Source organism: Protopterus annectens, chromosome 5.part0 (genome assembly GCF_019279795.1).
Source record: "Protopterus annectens isolate FY-2018-M chromosome 5.part0, PAN1.0, whole genome shotgun sequence".
Lineage (NCBI taxonomy): Eukaryota > Metazoa > Chordata > Ceratodontiformes > Protopteridae > Protopterus > Protopterus annectens.
This window is the reverse complement of record NC_056735.1, coordinates 244064490-244078132: the sequence shown is the minus strand read 5'-3', so window position 1 is coordinate 244078132 and position 13643 is coordinate 244064490. Positions and strand designations below refer to the sequence as shown.

The 13643-nt window shown below is 37.8% G+C and overlaps 1 protein-coding gene across 1 annotated transcript in view; it reads left to right on the top strand.

Annotated features, from left to right (window-relative positions):
• DCHS1 (dachsous cadherin-related 1) overlaps positions 1-13643 on the top strand; it is a 935819-nt gene that overhangs the window by 554792 nt on the left and 367384 nt on the right. Inside the window, exon 8 of the mRNA XM_044072218.1 lies at positions 2788-2884. Coding sequence (XP_043928153.1) covers positions 2788-2884 — 97 coding nt within the window. The remainder of the gene's footprint in view (positions 1-2787; positions 2885-13643) is intronic.

The following is a 13643-nucleotide window of genomic DNA, read 5'->3' as shown; positions in this document are numbered from 1 at the left end:
AAGAACTTTAGGAAGTAGCAGTGCTCTGGGCTCAACGCAGGATGTAATCACAGCTGGAAAACTAGGACACTGGACATAGCTTACTTGTTTTTAGGACAGCATTTGTCAAGGTACCATGTAAAAGTTTATTGAGCTAATTAAGTTTAGAGTGAATTGCTTGTTGGGAGCAAAGTTGTAACATCGTCTAGATAAATGCAGACAGAGGGCACAATAAATGATGCCAGTGAGGTACAACTTGGACATGCCCTTTTAAAATCTGTATAGGTGACACCAGGAAACCCGAAATGAAATGTTTCCTTTTTACTGATTGCACAAATGTATGCCAGGAGGTATTCAAATTATAAGAAAAGGAATTGGCAAGAGTAGAAGAATGATCTATGCTAGGTATTTTAATTTGACTGCAATACATGCAAAATAATGTCCCACAAGTGCAGTAACTGGAAAAAGAATTCTTAGCTGGAAAACAAAGACAGTGTAAAAAGTGGGAAGGGACGTGGGGTTAACCATGTAACATGGCCTAAAGCTAAATAAAAAATGTGACAAAAAAACAAGGGCAAAAGTACAAAACGTGGATGCAAAGCTGGAGGTGTGGACAGAAAATAAAAACTTATCATCTCTCTTCATCAACACTTGGTAAGATCCCATCAAATATATTGTCTGCAGTTCTGAAGATCTCAGTAATGACAAAAAAATGGTATATGGAATTTATCTGGAGTCATAAAATGAGACAGTTGTTTAATATACACAGTCTTTTAGAATAGAAGAGGCAGCTATCATAAAACCACATAAATTCCTCAAGCAGGTACAATCTTTGAACAAAATGAGAGAGAGAGAGAGAGAGAGAGAGAGAGAGAGATTGAGATGTATGAATAGCAAAGTACAATTATAAGAAATAAGGTAACAGCTGAGAAGACACAAGAACACAATTTTTTGTAGATAGGGTAGTGGATAACTGTAAAAGCCTATCTGAAGAGGATTTAGAGTCAAAAGCACTAAGGAAATTCAACACAGATTTAATGAGCGTAGCAATACTAATTATTGTTATTTAATTAGCTTATGTAGTAAATATGGAGGTAGATGAACTAGTTCTATAGGCCTTCACTTTCTGTCATAATATATGTTTCTATATATTAAATTAAAAAGATTGGTTTGGTTGCTTTTACTGAGACTGTGGCACTTTGATATTCCAACCTAAGACAGCATTATGCTGTGGCAGAGTTTCAGTAAGTTACATTTTACTCATGGTGGGAGTGGGAGAGGTGGTGAAGTGTTGTTTGATCAGGAAGGTATAGCCTGAGATACCAAGCTAGAGCCATCCTTCATGGATACATATTTAACTTACCCACCTGCAGTTGTCTGTTTTTTATACAGTGCAAACATCTATTGTTAAAAATAATGGCAATATATTCTCTAAACACATTGGTTAATTCATCTGACACACAAATGTGACTGAAGATGGCAGTCTCTATAAAGTATTGACATGTGATTACCCAAAAATGTGGTGATACATGCATCATGCATTATTCTAATACATTTTGCATCATCATTCACACAGTGCGTAGCTGAATTCCCTTTCCATCATACTTTTGAAAAGAATTTCATTATCTCTTGAGGGCCATGTAGTAGTCAGTATGGATTCTCGTGTGGCTGTGAAACTGTTTACATATTACAGTTTAGGAGATTGTTAACATATAGTAATGTACTTATTTGTTAACTGGGGCAGAGCACTGATCCACATAGGTTCATAGATTCATAGGTGTGTACTAGGCTAATGGTCCTGGAGCCTTTACAAGCCTAGCCCATAGGATTACCCTGGCATCGTGCCACCCAACCTTAGTTCCTAGTGCCTCTGCCGAGTAGAGCCACTGGAGTGATCCCCGGGGTGAATTTTCTATTTCCCAACAGCTCACCAAGATTTGTCTTGAAGAGGTACAGTGAGGTATTCTGTTTGACATGTATGGGAAGTCTATTCCATAGCATGGGCAGTCTGTGGGTTATGAACCTGTCCCTCCAGCATGTTCTGTTGATTGTGGTAATGAGGTTGAGGTCTCTGGAGTGTGTGGTGTGGTGTGGAGGGATTGGGATTTTTAGATGTAGCATTTCTAACAGAGCTGGGTCAGACATGGCTTTGTAAGTCAAGCAGAGATCACCTCTAAATAGGTAATATGAGACAGAGAATAGTTGGAGTTTTTCCAGGCTCAACCCAGGAGCACTGTCTGGATAAATAATTTGCTCAGATTCATGCACTAGGCAAATGATGACTGAAGAAATCAGACCCTTACTCCTCAATGCTAATGGCACATGCAAATGTTTCCAGCATTTTATACGAGTGGACACACTAACATCTTCTGTTCTGTGGCTTTCATACTCTTTGATGGGGTGTAACAAATTTTACTTCCCAAGGGGAGTGCAGTGTACTTCCCTGAGAGTCTAAACTGGTCCACTGTGTGATAAACAATGTAAATTCTTGACAATCAGGCACAGTGGGAAAAACAATTGTATCATCACTGGAAGCGAACAGTTGCTTTTAGGAATAATGTGAATCTTGGGCTGAGGTTTATTGTATAATATTTCCTGTGGGAGGTAGAACCACATAGCTCTGCTTTGTGATTAAGCTTTTTCAGACTCTGTATTTTATTCAGTGTTAAATGGAAATCATGTTGCTGTTTATTTTTTTAACTAAGTGAATTAGTAAATGTTAGAACACTTGAAGCAGCAAAAAAAGTATTTATGTTTTGTTTCACAAATTTTTCATGTATGTATTAAATATGGTAATTTGATCCACAGGTGTTTGATGGAAAGCCATCTGGAACATTTGTAGCATCTCTTCAAGCAAAAGACCCTGATGAGGGTGAAAATGCCACAGTGTTCTACTCCATAACAGGTAAGTGTCTATTTGGGTAATGAATTCAGCTATTCACAAATATACTGTAAGTGGGTTCTGCAGCATGTTACTTTCTGAAATCAAGGACTGACATTCTGGGAAGCAGATCTTCATACCTAATTTATATGTGGCTTGTTATGTAAAGGATTGTTTTAAGATATGGTGCAAGATTAGGCTTAGAAGCAAGGGCAGGCTTAGGGTTAGCTCACATTACTAAGGTAGCACCCCCAAACCTGCTCTTGCCCTACCCCTAACTGTTCACCTTAATTAGAAAAAACCTTTACATAATACTACCACTATACAAGACAGGTCAGCAGCTCACCACACACACACTGCAAAGTTCCTTTCTCTCCATATCTCTGACATCATGTGCTAAGGTGGGAAGAGTATATACAATAATAAAAATAACCACTAGACTATGTAAGCAAGAAGGCAGGAGAAGGACTGTAAGGTGTGTTTACATAAATGGAACTTCTCATCCAGATCTTAAGTTATGGTTACTACATAACCTTCATATCTGGGATAAGAAGGTCCATCTGCAACAACAATAGGACAGAGTCAAAAGTTTATCCTCCCAATGATAACCTTCATTGAAGCATAACTCTGATAATTGTATCCCCCAAATGAGGACCTAGCTATAGAGATCATACCCATCATGTAGTAATATCCTGTATAAATTGTTTGAGTAAAATTCAAATAGTTTTTGCAAAAATATCATTTAAGGATGCATTTTTGAAAAAATGCTGAGGGTAGCCATTGTTTAAGTTGAGAATGTAACATGCCCATTGACTCTGGGCCTGATATGAAGTGCCTTAACCCTGCTATTAGAAAGAGATCCCCTCTGAGTTTGGCATTGACATCTACAACATTTGCACTGAACTTGACACTGATGTGCTGACCTCCAGCCTCGAGGCCCAAGGACCTTGAAACAGTGACAGAATCAAAACTGGTGTGTAAAACATAAAATATGTTGCTGAAATTATAGATAGGGGTGGCATCTCTATCTGGCTTTGCACTAGAGAAGAAAGAGGCAAGTGACATATTTTTGATGGACCTTCAAAAAGGTCTCATATCAACTTTTCATACTTATTCTCTGGTGATGGTATTTGTGATGCCCATGCACTGGCCCAGTAATCAAGGAGCCTCACGTCCTCACCACTACCACCAATGAGGGACATGCAGATTGGGAGGATGAACAGTACACACACACAGTAAAGTACAAATTCCCTTAAGAGCACACAGAGGTCACCAGTCAGTCTGAGGTTGGTTTCTCCCTTTTTCTACAGATCCCCAATAAGACTCCCCACTGACACAGCTATAGTGTGGAGTCCTTAGCCAGGGTTCCAATCCAAGTCCTCCCAGCACTCTCTCTGTCCAACCAGTGCTTTGTGTCCCTGCCCAAGTAGCTGACACATACACACGCACTTTGAGATTTGATTTATACACAAATACACACCTGAGGAAGGCTAGCTCAGGTTTACTAGCTATGCCCCCTTCTGCCCAGACCATAAGGTAGTTAGCACTGCCACCAGAACCCCTACTTATCAGTTACTATAAGGCCCTTCACAAAGGGTGTCAAATTCTGCTGTGCCATGTTACTGTTATTCAAATAGCAAGTGTGACCAAGGCTAAGGTTATTTAGGAGTGGTCTATGCAGTGTCACCAAATACATGTGCAAGTACTCTAAGAACTTAAATATCTCTATACAAAAAACAGCTAAAATTAAAAGGTTTAAATATATTTAATAATAAATAATAAAAGTACAAGACAGTACTTATTAACTCAGCACACTGACAGCAGAGTTCACAGTCACAGGAAATACTTTAAAATAACATAGTAGGACCGTTTCACATAAATATAGAAAACATCTACACTATTCTTGCTTTACTCCTATCTAGCTCTAAGAGAAACTATATTCTAAATAACTTACTTACAGAGCAAGGCAAAGTGCTGGTGAGTTGTTAACAGGTACAGAAAAAAATACAAAATGCACTATTTCTCTCTGAGATAGTTATTAAGTTAATAATACACATTACTGCTGGGTTAGCTAGATGACATCACTATTTGACACTTGCATCTAGTTGCCATGCTAAACAGATACCAACAAAATTTAATATGTCTCTATGAAAAATACTTATCTCTTAGAAGATGACAATTCTTTCTTAGAAGCTTGCCAGAAACGGGAAGCGTAAAGCAATGACCTTGGAAACATGTAATTACCTCTGTTTCAAACAATAGAAAGAATTTCCAGCTATAGACATTCTGTCTTCTAGTTCTGGTAAACACACTCATAAAATTCTTTATTTTTTCAGAGTTTGCAAGTTAACTCTGTAGATTCCAACGTTTACTATGAAACCATACATTTGCATTGGCATATAATTTATACACATTTCTGCTCTTTTCCAGTAGGGTGCACTGTGGTTACAATCTTGAAATTCAGTACAGAACATATAGTTTTCTTACATTTTTAAGGCATGCATGCAAACCCTATTACTATTTACAAATGACAGAATTATTTACAAAATTCTATCTAGCTGGGCTGGCAATGTCATGGTATTGAAAGATTTCCAGAAGACCTTGATGATAATGGTTTTGAGCCTAAAATTTTACACACCCTAAAATCCGACAAAGAAGTCATTTTTAAGCTCTAATAAGTTTAACATGAAGTCACCCATTAGTATCTTAAGTGGAAATTTAGATATGTCTGTACAAGAATAGTGGATGTCAATTTTTCTTCAAAATTAGGCTTTTTTGTTGAGAGTCTGGAAAGGATTCCCTAACTTTATCAGCAATATTTTTCTTTATTTTGTCTTTATTTACTTGTCTGAGAAAAAGTCATTTCTGACAACAATGGGCTTGACTCTAGATGTCAAGAGATTTGACCTTAAGTCAATGAGCGAGACTGAAGCTCAGTTTTAGTGAACATACAGCCTTCTTCCATTTAACAATTTTTATTCGTTCTTCCTGCCTCTGACAGTAGCTATTGAACATGGTCAAACAAAACAAAGACAAAAATTCTAAGCTCTACACTTAGCATATTGTAAATATTTACCCCAACATATAATACTCAACTGCAATGGAATACCATCTGCTCAAAAAATTGTCTAATTCTCTCTATATATGTGTATATGTATATTATATAATATATATATATATATATATATATATATATATATATATATATATATATATATATATATAGATCCCTATCATATGATAGAAACCTCATTTGACTGAATTGCATTTGACTGAGACCAAAATACTGAAATTTCAAAAGACTGAAAAGTCACTTGACTGAAACTATAAGGCTGAAACCCATAATAAAATTTCAACATACTACATTTTAAACTGGACCATATAAAAGCAGACTAGGTGGGGGGGGGGCTATGCCCCAGTCCCTAACTATATATATTAACTCCAGGATCATACTACAGTGGGGAAAATGGCATATACCTTTCACTTACCTTACAGTAGTCTACATGCTGCCACTACTATGCTCTTTTCCCACTGTAGTGTGATCCTGGAGATAGTATATATAGTTACAGGGGGTGTGGGGGGTACAGCCCCCCACATTGGAGTGTGTAGTCCCCCACCTAGTCTGTGTTTATATGGTCCAGTTTAAAATTTAGTATGTTGAAATTTTATTATGGGTTTCAGTTTTATGGGTTTCAGTCAAGTGACTTTTCAGTCTTTTGGTCTCAGTCAAATGCAATTCAGTCAAATGAGATTTCTATCATATGATAGGTTTCCATGTATATATAGGTTCATAGGTTCATAGCTAGGTACTAGGCTATCAGCCCAAGCACCTAAGTAAGCCTAGCCAACAAGGTTCCTTGGCTTACGCCACCCAAGAAAGTTATTGTCCTGTGCCACTGTCGAGCAGAGCCACAGAAGTGATCCCCGGGGTATATTTCCTATTTCTCATCCACTCATCAAGATTTTTCTTGAAGAGTGCTAATGAGGAACTTTGCTTGACATAGATGGGCAGCTTGTTCCAGAATATGGGAAGTCTCTGGGACAGGAATCTATCCCTCCAGCATGTCCTGTTTATTGTGGTGACAAGATTTAGTTCCCTAGAGCATGTTGCTCCGAGGGATTGGGATTTCTTAAGGTGTAGCATGTTCAACAGCTCTGAGTTTGACATAGCTTTACATGTTAGGCAGAGATCACCTCAGAGTAAAGCTGGATTTTTTTGAGATGGTCAGTGTAGGGCATCTGTTTGAGGCAGTAATCATCTTTGTGAGGTCCTTCTGTGGCCTTTCCAGCTGCTGCAGATGTCTTATGAGGTACATTCCAAAAGGGGCGTTGTACTGTATAATTGGTCTGATGAGTGTCAAGTAGAAAGGAACAATTACCTCTTTTTTCCTGGATGAGAACCCTTTTTTGATGAGGTGTGCCACATAGAAGGCCTTCCTGACTACTGTGACTCTGTGATTATCAAAGAAGAGACTACTGTCCCCCTGGGTCCCAAGGTCTCTTATCACACATTCGGTGTTAAGTAGACTGCTGCCTATGTGGTAGTTTATGGGTACAGAGTTTTTACCAAAGGGGATGACAATGCCCTTTTTGGCACTGAGCTTGAGGCCATGTCTCTGACACCAGGCATCTGTCTCAGTGAGGCCCTTTTGTTGGATATCCACATCATTTGGGGACTCGACTATTGCTCTTAGTTTGCAGTCATCTGCGAACTTCATTAGCCACAGGCCTTCTGTGTTAGCCTGCACTTCAGAGAAGTAGATACCAAACAGGAGAGGTCCCAGGACTGAACCCTGTGGTACACCACTTGTCACTGTTTTGAAGTCAGATTTGGAGTCTGCAACTTTTACAGTGTGGGTTCTGTCAGTGAGCCAGTTGGCAACCCATCTTGTGACATAGGGATTTATACCTAATTTACTGAGTTTAGCTCTATGTGTATGTATATATATATATATATATATATATATATATATATATATAGAGAGAGAGAGAGAGAGAGAGACATGTATATACATTATATATACATATTCATGCATGTACTATAGTAGTCTCTACTCCTACCAAGTACTCCTGAGTTTATTTAATGTATCCTTATTACTTCCTTCTGTACATTCTATCAGTTTTCTTTGTTTTGTCTTCTGTGACTTCCTGTCCACATACCCTAATCTTCTATCTTCCCCATGACTAATTCTTCTGTATTTTCTTTTTGCCTTCTTTTCCCCCACAGTTTCAACCATTGTTTTCAATACAGCCAATATGCTTCCAGCTACTCTAAAGTTATAATGTGGTTGCCAGCAAATGTTTCTCTTTATTTTTTTTTCCTAGAGCAACTATGTTATTTGATTGTTTGCCTTTGCCAGTAATTCATTGTTTATTACTTTCTATAGTAACTGTAGTAATCTGATTGTATTAGATGTTCACCTTATATGTTACTTATATCCATGTTAATCTTATTTTTGTCTTTATTGGGGCTTTTATCCTCAGGTCTCTGCTGAAAATGGGTACTGTTTCCCAATCTGACTTTCTCAGTAAACAAATGCCAATTAACAAAGAACTCACAAGCACCAACATTTTTTCTTTTTCTTTTTCTTTTTACCTAAGCATACAGTGAATGTTAATCTCATGGTGGAATGCTGTGCTGCATATACACATCTTAAATGGGCTCGCAATTGAAATATAGGCATTGGAAATACTGAGTGCGGACAAGCCAAAAAAAAACCAAAAGATCAAAAACACAGGAGAAGAGCAAATTTGGAAAATTGCTCTTATCCTTTAAATTGTACTTCCCATATGTGGGGTTGAACTTAGATCACCATACCTTGGAGTCCAAGAAATGGCATCTCAAACTTAGTAAAGTCCTTTCTATTGGCCATTCAGTCTCCATATTTCAGAACTCATTCTTGCAGGTCCTGATATTTTAAATTATTACCTCTTAAATGCCTTGCTCTCTTTTTTAAAAAAAAGTAATTTTAATTGTTCTTAGTAGCAGAAAGTGATAGTGAAACAACAGTAAGAACAGTAATTTCTAAAGACCTATAAACATTATGAACTATACAGTAGACAGGTGTCCATTTAGTTAATAAAAAGAGGAGAAAATCAAATTGTCTGACTTGAAAGTTGACACCACATAAAGATAAAAACAAGATTAGACTAATTTAATAAATAAGCATGATCTTGCTTGCATAATATAAGCAACTTTTATAAAAGCAGCATGGATCAACTTCTCTGATGGTCTGAAATATGACAAAAGAGATTTGAAGAGGAAACTGATTTGCAGAGCATTGTGGGTAAAAGTGCCTGGACAAGTTTTAGATTCTGAACTGTTAAAATACCTAAAAGCATTAGTCTTACTGTTTATTTATTTATTTATTTACATTTGATTACCGGATAGTGTTCTACTGGACCAGTAGCCCGTTTTCAGCTGAGACCCGAGGAGAAAATCTCCTAAGTAAAGTTGCAAAAGTTAAATAAAAATAAAAATACACACGTTACAAAATAAGTAAAAGTTACACATGTTGATAAAATAAATATGGTACAGATTTGATAAGACAAAAGTCAAAATGTAGCTATAATTGTATTATAGATAAAATTACAAGCAGGTAAGACTTTTTTTAAGAATGTATTAGTGTAAAAAGAATGAAGATATAGGTCTGCTGGTTCTATAGGAAGATATAGGTACTATTGATGAGGATGGGCCTTTTTATACCGTATCTTATGCTACTGAGTCCTGCTGTAATTGCTTCTGTACTTTCCTTAAAATAAATTACTCATAAAATTTACTCCATATAAACTCATCCTCCGATATGATCATTAATTTATTCCATATTTTTATCAAAAATTCTCTTAGTACCTTGAGTCTTTCAGCTTGCTGTCATGTTTGCTGAGCACAAAGTGTTCATTTGCTGTGGCACTTTCCTTTCCTGTCTTTCCAAAATTGCAGACTATACTGCTTGAAATTTCATCTACAGATAAGACCAATCTCACTCTTAGTTTATTTTGGGTTTACTATCTGAAGCATTCTGTTCAACCTTCAGATCATTGGTGGCTGGTGACTTCAAAACGGGGGGGGCTGCAGAATGCAACTGAATGGATAAGACTGTATTACATCAGGTCAATAACAGTTAGCAGTGATCAAACAGAGGTGGTTATTAACTTTCTTCCACAGACTGCTTCATTAAAATTACACTATATACACCTTAGATGCCTAGTCACAATCAACACTCCATGAGTCCCTGTGTTACCTCCTAGTCTTCCTTGCTATCCCCCAGTGCCCTACTGTGTTTTCCCCTAATCCTGGAGCCACACCACCCACACATATTAAGTTTGTCTTACTTTTTATACCCCCTCCCCCCCCCGCATGCTTTTAACACTCTGTAATTGGTTAAGACTCTGTTGTAATTTCAAGTCTGGAGGAAGTAAGTGATTTAAGATGGGGGTCTACTAGGATTCCAGAAGTCATAGAGTTGGAGATAGACTGAGGTGCATCTTAGATTTATTTTTACTAACTTTTGACTCAATCATGATGGCCTGAACCAAAAATTGTAAGCAGGAAATGTATTCAGTCTATCCGGGAATAGTGCCCACCTTCCTGCTCCTAGTTTTCTGTGTACCACTCTGGTGTTAGACTGGGATGAAAAATACAAGAAAAAATGGCCGATGCATATATTATACTGCTGAGTGCCTGGGAGAAAAAAACAAAGCGTTTGGGTAAAATCCACAGAGAGAAAAGGATTTCACATCGAAGGAATGAAGAGCCCAAACTTCTGTGGGGAGCTATGTGCTGTCATATGGCCATACTACTCAGTGTAACGCTCTGACAATGATCAGTTGCTATCAAACATGCATCCAGACCAGGCTACCATAGACAGCTACTTAATGACTGTTAGAGAAAGTGAAAAAAGTTATACACACTACATCTGCAAAGCCAGAAGAATAAATGCTTATTTTAAACAAATGACAACAGTGTCAGTCACTTTTATCCACAGGCACTCCCTGCATCAAACAATTAAAGCCAATTTTATTGACTGACTATACTTCAGATATCAGATGTAATAAAACAAAAATATCAACAGTTGGACAAAGTGATTGATTTTATCCCCCCTCCCCCCCCCATACACAGATTAGACTATTGATTTCCACATGGATCCCTGAAGTAGTTTAGCTATGTATGCACAAGCAGTAAATTACACCATTTCACCATCAGTCCCCTCATTAGTTTGTCCATGTATGCACAAGTACTTCACTGGCATCAAAATGAAACAATTCCCCTGTGAATCCTTCAATAGTATATCCATGTATGCACAAGCACTTTACTGACAACGTAATTAATAATTTCACCCAATAATCCTTTCAGTAGTTTGTCCATGTTTGCACAAATACCAAAATTAAACATTTCCCCAGCAATCCCTTCGGAAGTTTGTACATATATGTGCACTCTCTCCCTCAAAAATAGACACATACAGGCACACATATACACACTCACACACTTTAAGTACTTACCTTCTTCCCACATCCCAGCAGTAGCACACATAGTGCCAGAAAATAAAATTAAAGCAAATAAAAAAATCTTTTTCCACATTCTTCTGTCCTCTTCTATGTTAACTACTTTTTTCTTGGCTCAGACAGCATCATTCACCTGAGGCAGCCTCAGCCAATGGAGAGGGCTCCTCACTGCATCATGCAGCAGTCTGGTAAATCACTTATTGAGTGAGTTACCGAATTTTCTGGTGAAACTCAGTTGATGTCGGGAAGCCTAATTCCAGACTGTTTTCAAAAAGTGTGGTAATTTTATGAAGATGATTTTTTTTCGTATCTCCTCAGAATTTTATTCGTGTGCATGCATAGAGTTCCGAGGGCCTGAATCACAAGAGAAAATCAACTGTTATCTTTAATTTGAAAATAATAGTTGACTTTTTGAGTAAGCACATTTCTTATTTCTTCTTTTTGGCTGGGGGAATTGAAGCCCAGCAATCCAGGTCTACAAGCCACAACTGCCTCAGACAGTTACATTTACTCAAGTTACAAGTCTGTAGTATTATTATTGTCTGTAGCTTCCAGGAAGTGCATATCCTAGCCTGGAGCTTGTGTACCTGTGCCTGCTAGGATATGCACTGTCGCAGTAGCATATGGTACCTACCATGTTCCAGTGGGTCTATATCATATATTCGAAACTCCAAAATGTCGAACACCATATGTTTGAACTTGGAATTTCGAATATTGAAAACATCAAACTCTCAGAATAGCAAATTTTTTCCCAGGGAAAAAAATTTGCTGTTCCGAGAAACATACACCCAACACAAGCACACCAAAATAAATAAACCACACACATGCATTTAACAAAACCCAACCCCGCACTAAACCACACATACATTACTAGCTATCCACTTACCTTAACCCGCACCCTAACCCTAAGGTCCGTAACTCTCGCACCACAGTGGAGGAAATAGCAAAGCCACGGAATGGCCCACCAAAATCTTGCCCTAGGTAAGAATTCGATATTCCTGGGGCTTCGCTATTTTCACCATTCGATATTTTGGGTTCGATGTTTTCACATTCGGCATTGTACCTCTTCAGAATTTTGATAATAGACCCTGTTCCAGTTAGTGAGAATTTGTAAATTTTCATGAGTTCTGATTACTCAAAGACAAAGAAAAATACTCTTGCTTAAACTGTATGCTCTGCATATATAGCTTTACTCATTACTACGTTTCTTGTTCGTACCTCGGAGTTACTGTATGGTGTTGACAGATACTTTCTTCACTTTTCTCAGCATGTACCACTTGGCCTTGAATTTAATGCCTACCTAATCTTCCATTCTCCTTTGTCATTCTCTCCAGGTCTTCCAGCCCTGTCTGTATATTGTTCAGATACAGAGCTTTAATTTTTGCTTGCTTGATTGTAGCCAGTCTGTGCTGGTAATTACATGTGCACTTGCATTATGTCATTATGCATTGATATATTGTGCATCCACTTTTTGAGATGACTTATTAACCTACTCAGTATTTGGCATCAGTTTGGATAGTTCATTGGCTTTTGATATTGTATATTGCCTTTTCAGTTCTTTGATGTGGTCATTTTAAAAGTAAGCCTAGCAGGCTAAGAAATACATTTTCCTACTCTCACAATAAATAAATAGTCTCAATGGAGGGAATGAAATGGCAGACAGCCTGTGCCTCCACCTCAGGCTTTTTGCTGAAATCTGGCATCAGAACAGCATGTTCTAAAGTACTGCACACATCTGCATTGAGCAATGCAGCCAAGTCATTTGATTGTGATTTCTTTCAAAGTGATGTGGAACTATGCACATTGTATATATGCCCTTTGTCCAAGCTGAATGCTTTTGTGGGGACTGAACCTGCACATATGTGTAAGGGTGCAGCCTTTGTTATTTTGTGTGACAAGCTACACTTGAGTTAGACCTGCAGAGCTCTACTTACTTAGGTCATCACATGGCCTACCCTGTCTTAGCTAAGCTGACTAATGCAGTACAGTGAGTGCATTAAGGAGTGCATATCTTGATACTTTTACATGACAGGATGGCAAACTCCTACTCCCTTACTGTAGTTTATGTTTTTTTGTTTGTCATAATTCCTCACTAATGACTGAAACTCAAGAAACATTTTGCAATGGGTGCGGGATATGATTCAGTGACCTGATCACTCACTTTAGCCAGATCCTTGAAAAGGACTACCTTTTGTATGAATACCAGGCAGGCATTTCAATAGCTGACATTCACGTGCTTGGATACCTTGCCAATAATTTTTTGCTGAACAGATTAAAGCTG